The 17,599-nt window shown below is 50.6% G+C and overlaps 1 protein-coding gene across 1 annotated transcript in view; it reads left to right on the top strand.

The window, feature by feature from the left end:
- The window catches only part of RGS9 (regulator of G protein signaling 9), a 32,965-nt gene that overhangs the window by 2,825 nt on the left and 12,541 nt on the right, over positions 1-17,599 (top strand). The window contains exons 2-11 of the mRNA XM_032199983.1: positions 2,730-2,826; positions 5,433-5,483; positions 5,647-5,753; positions 6,518-6,569; positions 7,570-7,628; positions 8,021-8,097; positions 9,860-9,941; positions 10,593-10,655; positions 15,879-15,908; positions 16,542-16,603. Coding sequence (XP_032055874.1) covers positions 2,730-2,826; positions 5,433-5,483; positions 5,647-5,753; positions 6,518-6,569; positions 7,570-7,628; positions 8,021-8,097; positions 9,860-9,941; positions 10,593-10,655; positions 15,879-15,908; positions 16,542-16,603 — 680 coding nt within the window. The remainder of the gene's footprint in view (positions 1-2,729; positions 2,827-5,432; positions 5,484-5,646; positions 5,754-6,517; positions 6,570-7,569; positions 7,629-8,020; positions 8,098-9,859; positions 9,942-10,592; positions 10,656-15,878; positions 15,909-16,541; positions 16,604-17,599) is intronic.

Here is a 17,599-nt window from a genome sequence, read left to right as displayed (position 1 = left end):
AGCCCTCCTTTCCCCATTTACAGCCCTCCTTTCCCATTTACAGCCCTCCTTTCCCCATTTACAGCCCTCCTTTCCCCAGTTACAGCCTCAGGGTGTGTGTGTGTGGGATGGGAACAGGCCTCCAGCCCTCAGCTTTGGCTAAGGAAAAGCAGGAAGTTTTAGCTGGGTAACAAGGGACTCCTTTTATTTTCTTTTATATTTTTCCTGATCATCACTGAATATGCAAAGCAGGACTGCCATAAACAGAAAAAAAAATAATGGAGTTAGCCTTGCGAGGCTGGAGTAACGATGGGAGTGTGTGCTGGGGAGCGGGGCAGGGAGGTGTTTGGGGTTTTTTTACAGGTGGTGCGAGGCACTGGGGGGGACCAGAGCTGGGCACACGGTCACGGCAGAGGCTGCAGGTGTTTAATTCCAGCACCAAAGCTGCTGGAAAATTCCTCATCTTTCCATCCGAAGCACATCAGCCGCCGGTGAGCACCTCGCAGGGAGGCCCCTCTCCATCGTGGGGGCTCCCGAAATGCTTTTTCTTACCGCTGCCGGCTTGGAGAGCTTCACTCTGCACATCACAGCCCCGCCGAGCGGTCGGGAGGCAGTTTTCCTGTTGTCTTCGCTGTGGTTTTTGGGGTGACGCCGCCCCCGTGCCGATGCTCCGGCTGGCCCGGCGGGACTCCTCGGCGGGGTTCGAGCCTTGTGGCGGCTCGGTGCTCGAGGCGAGCTTGCTCCAGAGCCCGGCTCCTCTCGTATTTACCTCTCTGCACGTCCCCCACCCATCGACCGAGGGCAGGATGTGGCTTCTCGCCCTGCAGAGCTCAAACCAGGCGCCGCTTCCCCGGCCCAAAGCGTGACAAAATGGGTGACAGCCCTTAGCAAAGCAGGGAAATACCCTCGCTGGGTTTTAACCGGGCCTCCCGCTGGCGGGCTCCTTGTCTCCAGCAACCTGGAACGAGCTGGAGTTCCCCTGGGAGAAGGGGAAGAGGCAGGCTGAGCTGGGGTTTGCCCGGTGTGCAGCAATTTGGTGGCAATGGGCAGCCTGAATTTACCTCCCGGTGTCCCTGCGGGGTGAGGAGATGCTGCCTTGCAGAGCAGAGGGTTACAGAAAGGCTAAGGGAATTCCCCGAGATCCCCTGCATTTGCTTAGGGGGATCTCGGGGATTTGAACTCAATATGAGGTTCCTAAATCAGTGCCCTGCCTGTGGGACCGTCCTGCTTCATCCCATATTGTGTGGCTGCGTGGGCGCCTCTCCACGCCTGGTCTGGGTCTTGCTGAGGCTGAAATTGGGACCCAAGTGACTGCAGAGCCATGTGGGCTGGAGAGAGGGAGGACTTTCAGCTCAGAGTGAGTAAATTAGGGTCTCACAGCTCTCTTGCACGAGAAAAGTCCCGTTCCTCATCCTCAGGGCTGAAGCTGAACCCACAAGTCTCAGATCTCAGAAGGTAACCAAGGAGGTGACGACTTTGTCCGTGCTGCATCTGGCCAAGATGGTGCTGTCACTGAAATGGGTTCAGCTCAGTGGGTCAGTTAAAATGTCTTTAAAAAATCATCACATTGCATTGGTTTGGGTCTGGTTTTGCTATTTTGAAGTATTTTATGGGAGTATTTATATCGAAGTACTTGTGTGAGATGTTAGCAGCTCTCTCTGTTACAGTAATAATTTGCCACTGGCTTTAAAAGCAGCTGAAAATACATTTTTACTGTCAAGCCCAGATTGCATCCTGTCACTACAGCTTAAATCCTCGCTGAACTTGGCAAGCCCGGGGACCAAAGTCACTGTGGTGCCTGTGGAAACAATGCCCCTCATTGTGCCGGGGTGTCATCAAGTCCCGTTCATTAAATCCACTGATCCCAGCTAAAAAGCTACTGCCTCTGAATGGAAGTGTGGAGAGACCGAATTGGTCCTGGTGGGGCAATTTTGATTGAATATCTCCGGCAGCAGAAGGCAAAAGGAAGAGCATCTTCTGCAGACCCCTCACCTGAGCAGGAGGCTCGTGCTCCGTTAGGGTTTTGCTGTCAGGACGTCAAATGTAAGAGAAGGAAAATGCTTTTGAAAATCCCCAGCTGTGCTTCCTCAGGTTGGGCCCTTCCCGTCTCCCCGGGGCTCTCGCTTCTTGCTCAGCCCCACAGCAAAGCGCGGGGTTTTTCCCGGTGCTCTTCTTGGTTGTTCTCTGCAGACCAGAAGCAGAACCTTTGCTGGCTGGGTGACGGCCAAAATATTGCTTGTTTTCTCGGTGCATGGTGCAATACCTACAAGTGTGCAGAGCTGGGGTATTTTTGCAACAAAAGCAGCTTTCCAGATTTTATTTCCTTCCTTTTTTTTTTTTTTTTTTTCCCCTTATTGCCCCAGCCAGGAGCCCACTGAACCAGAGAAGAACTTTGATGGGTAGCAGAGATTTCTGTCAATAAAAGAAAAATGTTGCGGTGCTAGGCCTGCTTAAAAAAGAAAACAAACAAAAAATAAGTTTTTTTTTTTTTTTTTTTTTTAACATTTATCTCTCATGGCGTGGTTAGTTCCTGTCCCTCGTCTGCAAACCCTGCCTGTGCATGTGCTGTCTGCAGGAGGCAGTGACACTGAGTCAGCACAAAAGCTGACATCGGCTTTTGTAGGAGGAGTAGGAACCCTCCTGGAAAGGGGAGGTGTTGAGGTGTTGCACCCATTCCTGGGATGCTGCTGGGAGCTGCAGTGGTGCTGAGCCCCCTCCTGTAACCCATCCTGTCCCATTATGTGTTGCAGATCGAGGCGCTGATGATGGAGATGCAGAACCCAGACACGGGCATCAAGACGCAGACGCAGAGGGTGATGATCACCAACATCCCCCATGCTGTGGCAGGTAGGAGCTTCTCTGGGGTCCAGGCCAAAAACTTCATCACAGAAAAACTGTGTGTGCAGGCTCCTTGGCCACCCCTGGGTTATTGCTTCATGGGGGCATGTTGGAGCCCATGTTCCCAATGAATATTTGCTGTATGGCCCTCCCTTTATCTTTCACTCGTGTCTTGTTTCATTCCTAGCTCTTTGAATAAGAGACACAGATTTCTAATCGTGCACTTTCACCTATCTCACGTGAGTTTCTCTTAGAGCAGAGGTGAACAGGTGCTGCAGCTCCAGACCTGGAGTATTGCTGGCGATGCTGGGTCACAAATAAGGATAAATATTAAGATCTGATTAAAAGAGGCAGAGTGGAATCGAAATGAGGTATCATGCTTCAGAAATGAGCAACAAGCAATTAGTCTCCCCTTTAACATTTTCTGATAATAATCATTTTTCTTCATCATGCAGGAAAAGAACAAAATATTCAGCCCACTCCTTTGCCTCTAAGTGACAGCTTTCCCTCCTTCAAGCAGGCTGGAGAAGAAACAAGACGTGTAGCTGGGTTGTGAGGTGTCACGTCTAGCGGTACAGGCAGCTCTTAGCACAGTCTCCTTTGTGCCTGCTAGCTCCTTTCACAGGGCAGCAGCAATGCACCACCAGTACCTCCGCTCCCTGTTCTCCAAGCCTCCACAAAAGCTCTTGTGGGGGACCTTCAACCTATAAATATTCACACATACTGAACCAGTGTTTCCTCCTGATTTTTTTTTATTTTTTTTCTGCAGAACTTTGAAATTCAGAACACAAAATCCCCCTGAAACCAAAGAGCTTGCTGTGGGCAAATCAGGAGAGAGCTCAGCCAAATAGCTGAATTCATCCCGAGCACGTTTGCGAAGCCCTGTAGGCTCTGCATTTTGTTTGCCCTGTTTTTTTTTTCCCTTAAATGCAGAAGCAGAGGCACAGAGGTTTAAGGCAGTTGCCCATGGATCCAGTCAGAGTCAGTGAAAGGGTAAGGAGAAGTTGGGTGAAGCTCATTCTCACGAGCACCCTCCATGTGTTGTAGCATATCCAGAGCCTGGCTCACACAGCTGTCACACAGCAGACCTTGTTGGGGTGCTCTGCATCTGCAAAAGACGCGTTCTTGCCTCCCCTAGTCCTTACTGCATGGTTAGGGCAGAAAAGTTCCTCCTGTCGTGCAGATGACGTGCCAGCCACACCAAGTGCAGAGGGAACAAGTACTTCTCCTGATGTCTGGCCGGTGTGAAACACCACTTCCCAAAAGGCCGTGGCTGGCTGGTGTGGAGGGAAGATGCCCGTTGCTGCTCGTTGTCTTTGCGTGCCGTGGGCTTTGTTCTGCTTCCTTAGCCAGACCTGCTGCACGTTACCTCTCGCACAAGTCATGCATTTTACTCCAATTCTGCTAGGCAAGGGGGTTGCAGTCTCCTTGCACCACAGTCATCACTCTCTAAACTGTGATGGTTTTGGTGTTGCAAGAGTTGCATGTGTACCGATTGGCTTCTGGGTGTTGCCTAAGAGACTAATTCGTTTTTAATAAAGGGATGGTGAAGACAGGAGGGTGATTCAATCAGTGGATGCAGATGCACAGAGGAGAGCTCAGGTCTTTGCGTGCAGGCAGCTAACTGGGTGGATTCAGCATCAGTAAAATGGCTTACAGCCGAGGAGACAAAGAAACGTTCGTGTTCAATGCGTGCCTTTGGGAGAAAAAGCTTACAGAGCGAGCTGTCTAGAAATGAGTGATGAGATAATCCTTTAATTTCATCTATTTCAGGAAGCAGGCGGTAGGATAAGAGCTCTAAGCCCCTATTAGAAAGCTAAGTCATCACTGCAATGTCAAGAAAGGTCAGCGTTTCGATCTGCAATCCTGGGAGACTTTTGGAGGAAAAGGCCAATAACTGATCAGGAGTTGAGTGCGTTTTCCTCTGGTCCTGTTTACGTGGAAGGAGGTTAATGCAATTTGCCTCCCAGAACAGAAAACTAAAACCAGTGGATGTTTGTGCTGACCGGGGTAGGACTGACCAAAACCAGGGGGAGATGGAGAGTTTGTGAATGCAGAGATCTTGTTTGAGTTTCACGTGGCCTGTTACTGCTGCAGCTTGGATCTCAGACCCAGGTACCCTTCTGCTCTGAAACTTGTCTCCCGTAGAGGGCTGGAGGGGACCGGTCACCGGGCTGTTACTACAATCAGGACAGGACCATGCTCTGTGAACCCGGAGATGCTTTGCAATGAATCTTTCAAGGCAAGATTTGCAAAACAAGGGGCACTTCCCTTTTCCCGTGAGTGTAAGCGGTTGCACCACCCAAGTCACCCAGTGGTTGGGGTTTAAGCGTTGCTCAGGCCGTGTGTGCTTCTGTACACGTGAGTGTGTCCTCCTGAGTTCGCTACCTGCCTCGTGCTCCTGCTCCCAGACAAAGACTGACACCTACACGGTCAGGAGAACACCATAATGACAGCATGGCCAGGGAGATACCAGCCGTGATGTTTGCAAGAAGGGGTCTGTGCAGTCCCTGGGCTCCAGGGACGGCATTAGGTGAGGAGTGGAGAGGTCTCCTTTTGGCCTGCAGATTGCACACTCCTGCTTTCAAGTGCCTGATGTGTTCTCTACTTTACAGGTAACGACATACTGCAGTGGATTCTCCAGCGTCTGCAGATCACTGATGAAGGTGGGTAGAAAATGTAAAAAGTGATGTGCAAATCTGAGCTGTAAAACTTTAAGATCTGCATGGACAAAACCTCCTAGATGAATACTCTCCTGAGTAGCAGCTCACTTCCAAATTCCAGCTCAGTGTTTCCGTGCAATCAAACTTCTGCCTTCTCCGTTTTCAGAGGCACTACACCTGGGGGACCTGTTCGTCAAATATGGGTACATCTACCCTCTTCAGGAGCCAAAGAATCTCACCCTGAAGACAGACGGGAGTCTGTACAGGTTCCAGGTGAGTTACACCTTGTGTAAAGCGAGGGAGCTCAGCATGAGGTTTGGAAACGGGCTCCGAGGGCAGTTCCCCAGGAGCTGGAGCCACGAGGCCCTGCGCTGTAGCCGTGCAAATCACTCAGGGTATGGGAGGAAGGGATCCACAGAGCAGCCTCAGGCCAGTTTCCCCAGCCTGATGTCAGTGCTGGGTATCAGAGCACGGTTTACAGGCAAACCGTGATACTTCCTTTAACTAAATTAGTGTTCCTGCTCAGCTTTAAAATAGCTGTCCTTTCCTGCAAATGTATGCTTCCTTCCAGCTTTAATGTAGCAAGTGGAATCCGTGAGTGATTGTAGCATGATGTGGGGAGGCTGAATAGTGAATGCACAAAACCCACAGTAAAGGTGGGATTTTATCAAGGTTCACGGCTGGAGAGCTTCCACTATGATGGGAAATTAGGGGTACTTTGAATGAGAAGTCCGTTTCCCTCATGCTGACAGATCAGGCTCCAACATCTCAGTCCAAATGCCCAGGCAGCAGTGTAAGGTTGGCCACGTTAAGTGGCTGCAGGGCAGAAGTGGGGTTGGCATCGGCAGCCTGATGACCCCGATTCTTCTCCTGTAGCCGTCCTGCACCGCCGCGCGTGCTGACACCGCTAAGGAGCTCAGGTTCTCAGCGGGGCAGAGGAAAGGTTTCTTCTCCCTCTAGTGTGGGCAGTGCTGTGTGCTGCTTGGCATGAGTTCAAGGCTGTTGTGCACTAGCAAAAGGCTTGTTTTTTTCTGCAGACGCCGTATTTCTGGCCCACGCAGAGCTGGCCTGCTGATGACACAGACTATGGTATGTGATAGCGTTGTATGTGTCTAGGAGGGATATAACCAGTCCACGTGTTTGTGCTTGCAGTCCTGTGACCAGCTCTTAGGTTTTCTTTCATATTGTTTTGTGAACGGTGGTGTGTGATGCTGAACGGAGAGAACGCTCTGGATGTGCACACCTTGCTGTGCCCTTGGTGATGTGACGTGCTTAAACTCCTCTTACATTCCAACAAGTTCCATCAGACTGGAATGCACCTAAAATGCTCTGCTGGGTACAGAAGACTTTAAACACAAGGTCAGATTTCCCTAAATCCTTAAGTGTATTTCTGGATATGAGCCCAAGGCTGTCTTCCTGAAGGTTCAGATCGAGCCCTGCATCCAGAGATGGTTCTTTCTTTACATCATGCACGGTGCCTGCCAATATCTTTTGACAGCTCTTCCCTCTCAATCTTTTGCTGCCATGATGATGCCTTTTAGTATCGGGCTGGTGATGAAACTAGGGCTGATCAGCTTGATTTGCTCCTCCGGGTTGTGCAGTTCATGGATGAGTTTGTTTATGCCAAGATTGTCCTCTGTGGTTTTATCTATGTTGTGCTGTAGAACTTCTGGAAAAAAAGCACATTTTACGTTGGAATGCTTTAAATAGAACTCGGAAGAAAACATTGGCCTGTAACTGGAAAACTTGGAGGATGAACTCTAAGAAACCTCAACATCTTAAAGATTTGTCCCAGTATAGTTTGACCCCTGGAGCCCTGCCTGAGCTCCCAGAGGAGGAGGAGCTGCTGGTGGAAGGCACACGCCACCGTGGTTGTTCCCCACCAACACTGCCTTGCGAAGTGCTGGTGACAAAGCAAAGCAGCAGGTTCATTTTTCTTCAGTGAGCTTTTGTGAGCTTGGAGCTCATGCCCAGGAGGGAATTATAACAGACCAAAGTCCCTGTGTTTTCCATGGGGGCAATTTATTAATTATTCTTGAATTTGTTGGTGTAAGTATAGCTGACCGCTTGTGTGCTTCTCCATCCACAGCAATTTACCTAGCAAAGAAGAACATTAAGAGGAAGGGGATTTTAGAAGAATATGAAAAGGTAAGGAGATGCTGTACTCATTCCACTGCAACCCCCTAAGTTGCTGTATAATTTGTAGCCCTCCATTGCTGTGAAAGGGGCATGGCAAAAATCATCTCTTTTCAATGAGGTGTTACTCCATTTGTGTCAAAAACCAAAGCTGTGGAATTGAAATATTTGGCTAATGCAGAAAAATACTCTTAATTCAGTGACAATTTTAGCAGGAGTAATTGCTCTCCTTGCTAGGGCATTTCAAATTGTTGCAATTCATATAATTACATTCAGAGCAATCCAGATTTTTTGGCTCAGTTGCCAGCCTGGCCTGGTGGAGCTATGGAGAGTGAAGAAAACCCCAGTCTGGGAGCACCTTATCCAGAATTTTCACACTAACTGCTTTTTCATTTTTATTCCAGGAACATTACAACATGCTCAATAAAAAAATAAACTACAAGTGGGATTTTGTTATTATGCAAGCCAAAGAGCAGTATAAGTGAGTTGACTTGCGTTCTGTTATTTGCATCACTGGGGAGGGTATGAGGAGGCAGAGCTTTCCTGTCTCGGTACACAGTTAAATTACAGCTTAAAGCATAAACTGCAGTTTTAAAATAACTTGCGAGTGCTCCTCAGGATGGTGAAATAAAGCTGCTGTTCATATCGGGCTGAGGGGTTCTCCATTGAACATGGAAACTTTGCTCACTACACACATCACAAGTGCAGGATTTCGGCCGTTTCCAAATGACTGGACACCTCCTTGTGAAGTCTCACCCTCACCTGCTGCACCTGCATTTCTCTCCCTGCCTGACGTTTGTCCACCAGGGACCAGGAATCGGTGTGGTTTGTCAGAGCGAGAGCACAGGGGTGGGAGCCCTTCCAGCTGACATAAGCACATGGCTCTTCACAAGTGGTTTTTGCACATGTACAAGTGTGAAAGGGGAGGCTGAGATGTTGCACCTGATGCGACTCCCTGCAGAAGCTGAGCTGTGGTGCTGCAGCATGCAACCCCGTGAGGTACAGCTGCCTTTAGCTCAATGCCAAGGTTGTCCGTGAGCATTTGCAGGTCTGGCCACCAGCTATTACTGGGCTGTTTCAGTTACTGTTTGTACACGTCTCACGGCAGAACTTCAGGCCTGAATCAAGAAGTGTTCCCAGCAGAGACTTCTGGAGAAAACTCTGAAATACATGCTTAGGCAGCGTGCCAGAACGACTTGATGTGGGGAGCTGAATCCATCAGATTCCCAGGAAAGTTGGTGGAAATGAGATGGGATCGCTCCTTTGGAGATAAGATCTTGCCTCGTTCTGTGGCTTCCTTTTAGCATTTCTTACCTTGCAGCGTGCCATGCGCTGCCCCTGCCGTTCTGCAGCCGTTTCTGCCTTCGCTGGGATGGGAGCCAAGCCGTCAGCGTGCAGCTCATCAGATAACTGTCTCATTAAGCACGGCGCTGTTGCTCTTGTAAATTGAGGTCAAACTTGGGCTCAGAGATACCAAATGCCGTCCTGGAGGTGGATGCTGACACAGTGCCTGAACTAGTGGATTCAGCGTAGCTGAGGCTGTTCGGTGGTGCTGAGTGGTGCAGAGCAGCCCACAGCCACCGCATTCGGCCACAGCAGGGTGGCCCCATGCAAACACCCCGTCGGGGATGCTCCTTTGCCCATGCTCAGCACTGAAATGTGCCCAGAACTCGTCTGGGAAAAAATGAGTTGGTTCAGCCCCAAACCACGCTAGTTCCTCTTCTGCTTAATAGTAGAGATTGAGTTTTTTAGTGCCTGGGAACGCAGCTTGGCACTGCTTTCCAAATAATTTCTCTGAGAAATGTGCCTTTTACCGAGGGGTGCCAGGCTGGGTGTGGGCAGCATCTCTGCAGAGCGCTGCTCAGGTACTGCACGGTGCCAGCGGGGGTGGGTGGACACGAAGCAGCAGGGCTGGCTGCAGGCAGCGGGGGTTTCAGGGTGAAACCCGACCGCAGGGCTGGCTGCCTGATCAAAAGAGGATGTGTCTGCTTCCAGCTGAGCTCGGGAAGAAGACGATTTCTCAAAAGCTAGAAGCAGGGAGGAGCGGCAGTCATGCGCGGCCATGTGAACGGCGGGCGGTGTAGGCCAGAATTAGCTGTGCGAGGCTGTGGTCAGGAGCCTGATGCAGAGCATGGTGCAGCCAGGCTGGGACCCATGGTGGGGGGGCTGAGGATGTGCCGCCTTTGTCATCTTGATGTTTTTAGGGGAGAAACGTTCCTGATTTCCCATTCTTGGCTTTGCAGGGCAGGGAAGGAGCGGAAGAAGGCGGACAGGTACGCCCTGGATTGCCAGGAGAGAGCCTACTGGCTTGTGAACAGGACTCCTGTAAGTAGAGGATGGAGGTGTGTGGCTTTGTATCTCAGCAGTGCCCTCCTTAGAGCCCCTGGGACAAGCTCCTGCCTGCTAGGGGAACAGCCATGGTCACAGCCCCAGGGTGTGCACCCCATTGCAGGGAAGGGGTCAGCCTGGACCCTCTATGAAATGTAGAGAGCCATGAGCAGAGCAAAAGGGGGCCACGGGGCTGAAGAATTGACTGACTCGGTGGCAACCATGGAAAAGAGGTGTGGGGGGAGGTTGTACGCCCAAACGGGAGCAATCCACAGCTCCACCAGCCTTCCCAGCCACAACCAGTCTGGGATGCAAAATGAGCCCAGAATTCACACCACCTTCCCCATGATTGCTCTCCCAGGGGCAAGGGAAGGAGATTTGGCTGCAGCATCCGTGCTCAAGGGGAGAGTTCCCAGAGATGGGGCAGAGCTCCCCTGGGGCACGTGTGCTCAGCAGTGCCAGGCAAACCTGTGCTGCTCGCAGCCTGCTCTGGGGCTGTGCTCCGTGCTCGCAGGTCAGAGGCTTTGAAGGTGAGAGTGGAGAGTGACGAGTGGCAGCCCTCAGGGCTTGGGAGCCTCCCTGTGCATTCGTGTGTCCCCCTGACTTTAAATCAGTGACAAAGCTCTGCTTCTTTCCTGCTCCTAACAGCCCGGCATGCTCGACGTCCTGGAGTATGGATTAGACCGCGCGACCGATCCCAATGAAAATAAGGTAAACCAGGTGAGGCAACGTTTGTTCACTGTTGGATTCGTTTGGGAGGACCCAGACAACGTCCCCGGGATGGTGTTTTTGGGGGGAACGTGGGCTGTGCAAGTCAGCCCGGCCACGACAGCCAAATGTGCCAGAAGTTGAAGCTGTCTCATTGTCCAGGGTGTGGGGCCCTCAAAATAGGTTTTGGCAGCTTCTTCTGGCTTTATCAGCTTCCATGACACAGCCGTCAGTGTGTGTGTAGCTAGAGGAAGTGTTTTCTCTGCTGGTGAGGCTGAATTAAGGAATCCTCTACCCGCAGATGCTGATTGCTGCCTTGTTATTAGTGCTGAATGAACTCAGCGTGGGCTTGAGGAGTGTAAAGGACCAGAGGAAAGATTGGAGTTTAAATTAAAATGGCAAAATCCCTCTGTGAGGGTAAACGTGTGGCAAAAAGTTGGGGTGGTGGGTGGGAGACACAATAGTTGTGTGAGAATTCACATTGTGAGGCCGAACCATCAAGAAACACAATTAATGAACTGAGACTGTGGAGGCTGCAACTGGGTGGGACTGGTTTGGAGTCCACAATGAGGTGAATGCAGCTCGAGGAGGAGCTGGAGCTGATCTCCTGCTCCTTCCTCAGCCCTTTAAAGCGATCCTGTGTTTGTGCACTTAATGGTGTTCATCTGAAAGTGAAGCCAGAGCGTGTCTCAGCAATTAAATGCAAATGGGACTGCGATCACACTCGCTGCATTCCCACAACTTCTCATTTTTGTAACAGCCTTTAAACATCTCAACAGCCAGAGGCAGGATAATTGCTTTGGCCAACTGTGTTCTGTTACCATAGAGACTGAAAATGAGCAAAATGTAGGTTTGGGGTGTATTTTATTTTTTTTCTTGCTGTAAGTAGCAGCTGCAGAGAGCCCTTTTTTTTTGAGAGAGAAGGAAAGAGAAACAGAGAGAGAGAGAGAGAGAGCAGGAGGGGGGAAAGAGAGAGAAATGGAAGAGGAGTAGCCAGCTTCTCACCCACAGTTTTACAGCTGACACAAGAGGTTTTAGCTTAGCAAATAGCCTGACAGCCCATAGGCATCCAAAACCAAAAAAAAAATCCAAAATCTGTGGACAGCCAAAAGCTCACACATATTCACCACTGGACTTGAAGCTTTTTTTTTTTTTTTCTTTTTCCCTGCAGGCTGCAGAAAGCATAACAAACAGAAACACCTGTGGCTCAGCAGCCTCTGTTGAGCAGAAGGGGTGAATCTGTCTGTAAATTCGGACCTGGGCTGTATTTGTTTGTATCCCATCCCTCGCTAAGGCAGCAGGGAGTTTTACTGATGATTTCCATGGGCCCAGCCTCTTGCTCTGACATAGGTGAAACAACAGGAGCAGAAAACGAGGGCTTGAATCCAGCACCCATTTGTTGTATTTTTGACTCCGATCCCACTAGAAATAGCTTGACTTCACTGGCCAATTAATTTACCTTTATCTTGACAGCCGAGAAAGAAAAGACTCCCAGTGATAATTCATTCCTGACATCAGGATGGCTTCTTTGAAGCTGCTAGTGGCAAGAACATCTCTTTTTCGCTTGCCTCAGACCCTTTGGTGAGCTGCTTGCCCTAATTGATAGATAAACAGGCGCTCAGCCACACGTTGCACTCCTTCCAAGGGGACTTTCATCACTGACCCGTGGGCACGCTATGAGAATGAGTTAGGAGTTGTAGCTGGACAGGAGAAGCAAGGCAGCAATCGTTGTCCATTGATCAGCTAATTAAGGGCTGCTTTAGCCTTTTTTAACCCAGGTCTCGGGCTCAGGATGAAGCATCGCTGCTCAGTGAGTTACCAGGCAACTGCCAGAGCCCACTGGCTCTCCTGCAGGTGCGGCTTTTGCCTTCTTCTGTGAGCAGAAGGCCTTTAAAATGGTGCTCTAGCCTAGCCAAAATCACCGTGTTGGATTCAGGGACTCCTGAACGAAACACCCTGGTGTGCTGCATGCAGCAAACCAGCTGCAGCAGTTCCCTGTAGTCGCTGCTGACCTTGAATTTCCCCAGCCCCCGTCAGTTTGGCTGCCCCATAAACACGCGGCTTCCGCTGCATCCGTCTGGTGAACCAACGGGATCAGGAGCAAATAAACAAGATCGGGGGGAAAACCGGCTATTTGAAAGGAACCCAACATCTGGACTGCTCAAAGGCTGATTTCCAGCTGTTGGGCAGGGAAACACGAGCGCAGCAGGGCTGTGTGTGCAGATGGGTGTGTGCTAGGTGCTGAATTCACCTCTGGAGTGCAGGGCTCCCTGCTGGCTGCCTGCAGGGAGGTTTGCACACCAAAAGGGGGGTTTGTGTGTGCAGAAGCAGCTGGCTGCATGCTCCAGTGCTGCTGCTCATTGAGACAGGCTGTGCCTGCAGGTTTTTGCTCTGACTGCAGGAAAGTGAGCTGTGCAGGGGGCAGGCTGTTGGTGCTGCCCCGTGCTTGGCGCAGGTGCTTTGCGCAGCATCCCCGTGCTCATTTTTGCTGCTTACTGACCTGCAAGGGGGGCATTGCCATCATTCGGGGAACAGGCAGGCTGCAGGGTGATTTGACCAGGTCTAAAATTCCCTCTGAGCTCCATCTGGGCACACGTGAAAGCTGCTGTCCAGCTGTTTGCATCCCCTGCAAACACTGCGCAGCAGCCCGATGGGCCAAAACCCATCACCATCATCTCCACAGCATGGTCGGGACAGCCCACACCGAGAGCAGAGGAGGTCCGTCATCCAGCTGGAAGCTAGCAGGGGATGTCCCAGCTCCCTGTAGGAGCTCGGGGCTCCAGCCACGTGGATCAGCCCTCAGCTTGGGTGCTGGCTGGCTCCCAGCTCCGCTTTGCAGCTGCGTGCACGGGGAGTGCTCAGCTGGCAGCAGCAGGTTGTGACGAGGCTGCTCTGGGTCCTGGGGAGGAGGATGTGCTTCTAATGAGCATGTGGCCCTCGCCTGAGTCAGCCGGAGCTCTTTCACTAATTGCCATTTTGATTGGAAGCCTGCAGGGCTGGGGAGCTTATCCACGGTAATTGCGCTAAGTCACTCATTAAGCGCATTGCAAAATTAATCTCGTTATGAGAAATTACACTTTTGTTCCAAATGTGATTTCCTTCTAAATGGCAGAGGGTGGAGGGGTACTATGGGGCCTTGCTGCTGTCAGCAGCTGGGGGTTGGGGTGGGGCAGAGCTCAAAGGACACAGAGAATAGCCAGGGTCATGGTACCAGCAGCAAAGCTGGAAATGCTGCTGTGGGGAGCACTGTGGGAGGAAGGAAAATGAAATGATGTGCAGCCATGGCGTGAGACAGCTGAGATCCTTCCCAGTTGCTATTGGTTTCAGAACTGGAGAGGGCTGAGCACAGCCAGCGCCTGCAGTCATTGGTGTGGCGATGGATGCTGTGCTCCGTGCTGGGTTCCTGTTTGAGTCCTCTCCAGTTCAGTGTTTGTGACAACTGAGCCATGCTCAGCCCTTCTCATGCCATCGCCCCCAGCTCCTACCTGCTGCAGCAGGAGGGGGTCCTCGGTGTAGGATGCACCTACAAAAAATCTTTCCCTGTATGCAGATGTCTCATTAGCTTTGATTTTTTTTTTACATATGTACACATAACTTCTCTTCAGTGCTGGTAGTTTAATTTATTTCTGGCTCTGTGTAACGCTTAACTCACTGGGTTCTCTTTCTCTTTCCCCACAGCTATTTGTCTCGTGTGTGTGTGGTGTGCTGCGTGACTCTGAGACCCCTGTAGAAGACAAACCCAACCTAACAGCCTCGTGAGCTGCCGTCCAGCTGTTAGCCAGCATCCACCTCCTCACCCCTGCACCGCGCCTGCCCAAGGCACCCGCCTGACAAAGCAGAAGACGACATGAGGGGCCTTTTAAAATCCTCTAATGGTTTTAACCTCTTGGTTTTCCTGAAGTAAATGCCCCAGCCACTCTTAAGTTTCCTCAAACGGAACAGGTCAGCTGGCGCTTTGGAAATCTGATGGGGCCTCACTTGTGTCTCAGGTTCCCCAAGCAGACAGTGAGCTCCTCTTGTGCAGGAATTAGGTGACCTGAAACAGAAAGTTCTCTAAAGAGGGCGTTTCTAGGACAGTGACTGCAGCTCGTTTCTCTGTGCAAGCAGATGGCGAGTTTTTTTTTTTTTTTTTTTAAATTTTGACTTCCATTTCTACAGCGTATCTGAAACAATAATGCTGCTGTAGAAATGGGGGGGAAGAAGAGGTGCCCGCACAAGAGCTTTCCTGGCATCAGGGGTGCAGCTAAGCCCAGAAGGGTGAAAAGCTGCTCTGTAGTCCTTGTGCCTTCCAGCTCTGAGGCTGTAGAGCCCTGTGGCCAACGATCCTGTTGTTGTCCAGGAGCTTTGTACCCCGTTGATGTGTCAGCCCCAAAAGGGGCAGCTCCGTGTGCAGGTTCCCTGCTGGGAAGGTGGGAGACGCAGGCTGCCTCTGGCATTTGCTGCCAGATGTTGCCTTCCTCACCGCTCACAAACGCTGCGCTTCCAGCAGGCACTCTGCAGCCTGGTGTCTGCCACGGGGTTAATTGGCTGGGGTGATTCTGGGCCGCAGAGGAGCTGCAGGGCTCTTGTTGGCTAAAATGGGAGATGCAGAACTGAAAGGCTGCAGAAGCTTTTAAAGGCTTGCTGGGAGCATCACCGACTGAGCCTGTCTTTTGCTCTCCTTCCTCAAGCTTATTTCCCACAAAGTAACTGTGCTTCAAAGGAAGCTGGGTGAATAAACACCCTGCAGTTAATTTCTTGCCTTCAATTGCTTGCTCATTTGTGGATGACATCTAACACAGTCTGCGTTCCTCAAACCCCGACGTAAGCACCCCTTGCGCAGCAGATACTGCATCTGAGGCTTTTAATTGTGGTGTTTGTATTTTGCAATGTGTTGGTTCCTGTCTCCTTTAGCGAGTATTGAATGATCTAATCTGTGTCTCGTAAACGAATCTATTTTAGCTACATTAGAATACCCCCTTAATTGAAGGCACACAGGCAGGCTGTGATGGAAGAAGCAACACTAAATAGTAAATAGAGCTAATGGCACGATTTACGGTGTGTGGATGCTCTTAGCTTTGATGATACCCTGATTAGCTGAGCTGCTGTGTTTGATTTTAATTGTAATGAGAATTAATTGGAGAGCACTGCACAACAGCAGCCCCACGATAGTGTTTTCGTGTTTCAAAAAAAGGTGAGTGCAAGCACCCACCCCAATTTAATGGTTTTTGTTTCTTTATGTTACAGAAAAAAACAATGGATGTTTATAGGAGAGAGGTAACTAACCATTCCCTTATTTCTACACGTTCAGCCTGTATGTATTGCTTATTTCAGTATTGTGTGGGGGACCAAAGCCCCCTTTACAGGGTATAAACTTTTTAGAAATGCCTGGGTTTGGCTGTCAGAGTCTCTGAGCTATGAAGCTTCCAGTCAATATGTTTTCAGGACATTTTCTCCCACTACAGGCAGCCAGCAGCTCTCCCAGCGATGGGAAGGCTCAGCAAGGGCTGATACCGGGGCTGAAATCCAATCGATCAAAATTAGTGGTGGGGAAATCATGGGAGCTACATCCAGCGGCGCCAGCGTAGAGACAGCCAAGGATCAATGATAATTACATGCTAAATCATCCAGAGCGTTTCTAGGTGCCCAGAATGGTAGCTATTACCCAATTTTTATATAGCATGGAGAGTGGTTTTAATTACTTGCACATTGCAAAATGCTCTGGTGATATTTGCAATAAGCTCGGTGAAAATAGCCCCTTCACTGTGACAGCTGAGGGATTCTGTGATTCCGTGGGCATCCAGCGGGTTACTGGGAGGATGCCCTCCTCCAGCACTCAGGTTCGGATGGAGCTGGCCTCGTCTTCACATCTCCCTGCTCCTAACCACGGCTGTTTCTGATCCCTCTCAGATCATGTACTATCAGCTGGCCATCATGAAGTCCAGAGTGAAATCTTCCGTCTCCCTTGGAGGGTAAGTCCTGATTTCTTTCTGTCCACACCTTAATTAGGCTCCGGCGCTCATCTCTAGCGAGATGATTCAGCTCTGCTCTGGCAGCCAGTGACTCACCGGGGGAATCGAGCCGGTGGCCACGCTCAGTGCTGTCTGCGTCCTGCCTGTCTGCGCCCGAAGGCACGAGGCAGGGGGGTGCTGAGCTCCCCTTTGAGATTGGCTCTGCAGGCTGGAAAAGCAGCTCTGGAGGCTGGCCTGCTGGGGTGCAGCCCTATGTCCTGTGCCTGTTCTGTGTGGGATGAGTAGGCAGGGAGACAGATCGACCCTCCTGGCCCCAGGATTCAGCCCCAGGGAGTGTTCCTGCTCAAAAGGTATCGCCCTCAGAAGGCAGCAGGGCTGGGGGAGTCTCTGATTAGTCTGCATTACGAAGGAACACACTTTCCTCCCCAGGAAAAGTCCAAGCAATTAATTAGCAAGTCCTCTTCTCAGTGGGAGTGTTTCCTGATCAGATTTTTGATGAAGCCAATTAAGTGCAAAGCTCCCAGTCCCAGTGTTAGCTGCTGCTGCATTTGCCACGGGTGTTTCTTACCTGGAATCCTGTGTGCTGGGCAGCTCCCTGGAGGTGCAGTCCACATCCCCAGGCTTTTTCACATAGTCCTTGCCATCCAGTGTTTCCTATAAAACCTGAGATAAACACGATGCTCAGGCCTGTTAGACAGAAGATAGTTACGGATGAACAAAATAGGAGGATGAGCCCAGGAAGCTGTGCCATCTCCTGAGAACCACAGCTTGCAAGGCACCAGCAGCTCTTTCTTCACCTGTCACTGACTGCCTGGTTGCATGAAATGCTTCTTGCCTCAATTTTCCAACCTGTGAGCTGGAGCTGGGGGCACCTGTCTGCCTTTAGGAATTTTGCAGTGCTTAACTGTTTGGCACAAACATTTTTTACACAGTACTCTTTGTCTTATGATGGATAATACCCAGTGTCTGGATCAAAAACTCCTTAGAAAAGTTGGA

The sequence above is a fragment of the Aythya fuligula genome, chromosome 18 (assembly GCF_009819795.1).
Source record: "Aythya fuligula isolate bAytFul2 chromosome 18, bAytFul2.pri, whole genome shotgun sequence".
In the NCBI taxonomy this organism is placed as follows: Eukaryota; Metazoa; Chordata; class Aves; order Anseriformes; family Anatidae; genus Aythya; species Aythya fuligula.
Note: the sequence above shows the minus strand (reverse complement) of the source record. Positions and strands in the feature narration are given on the sequence as shown.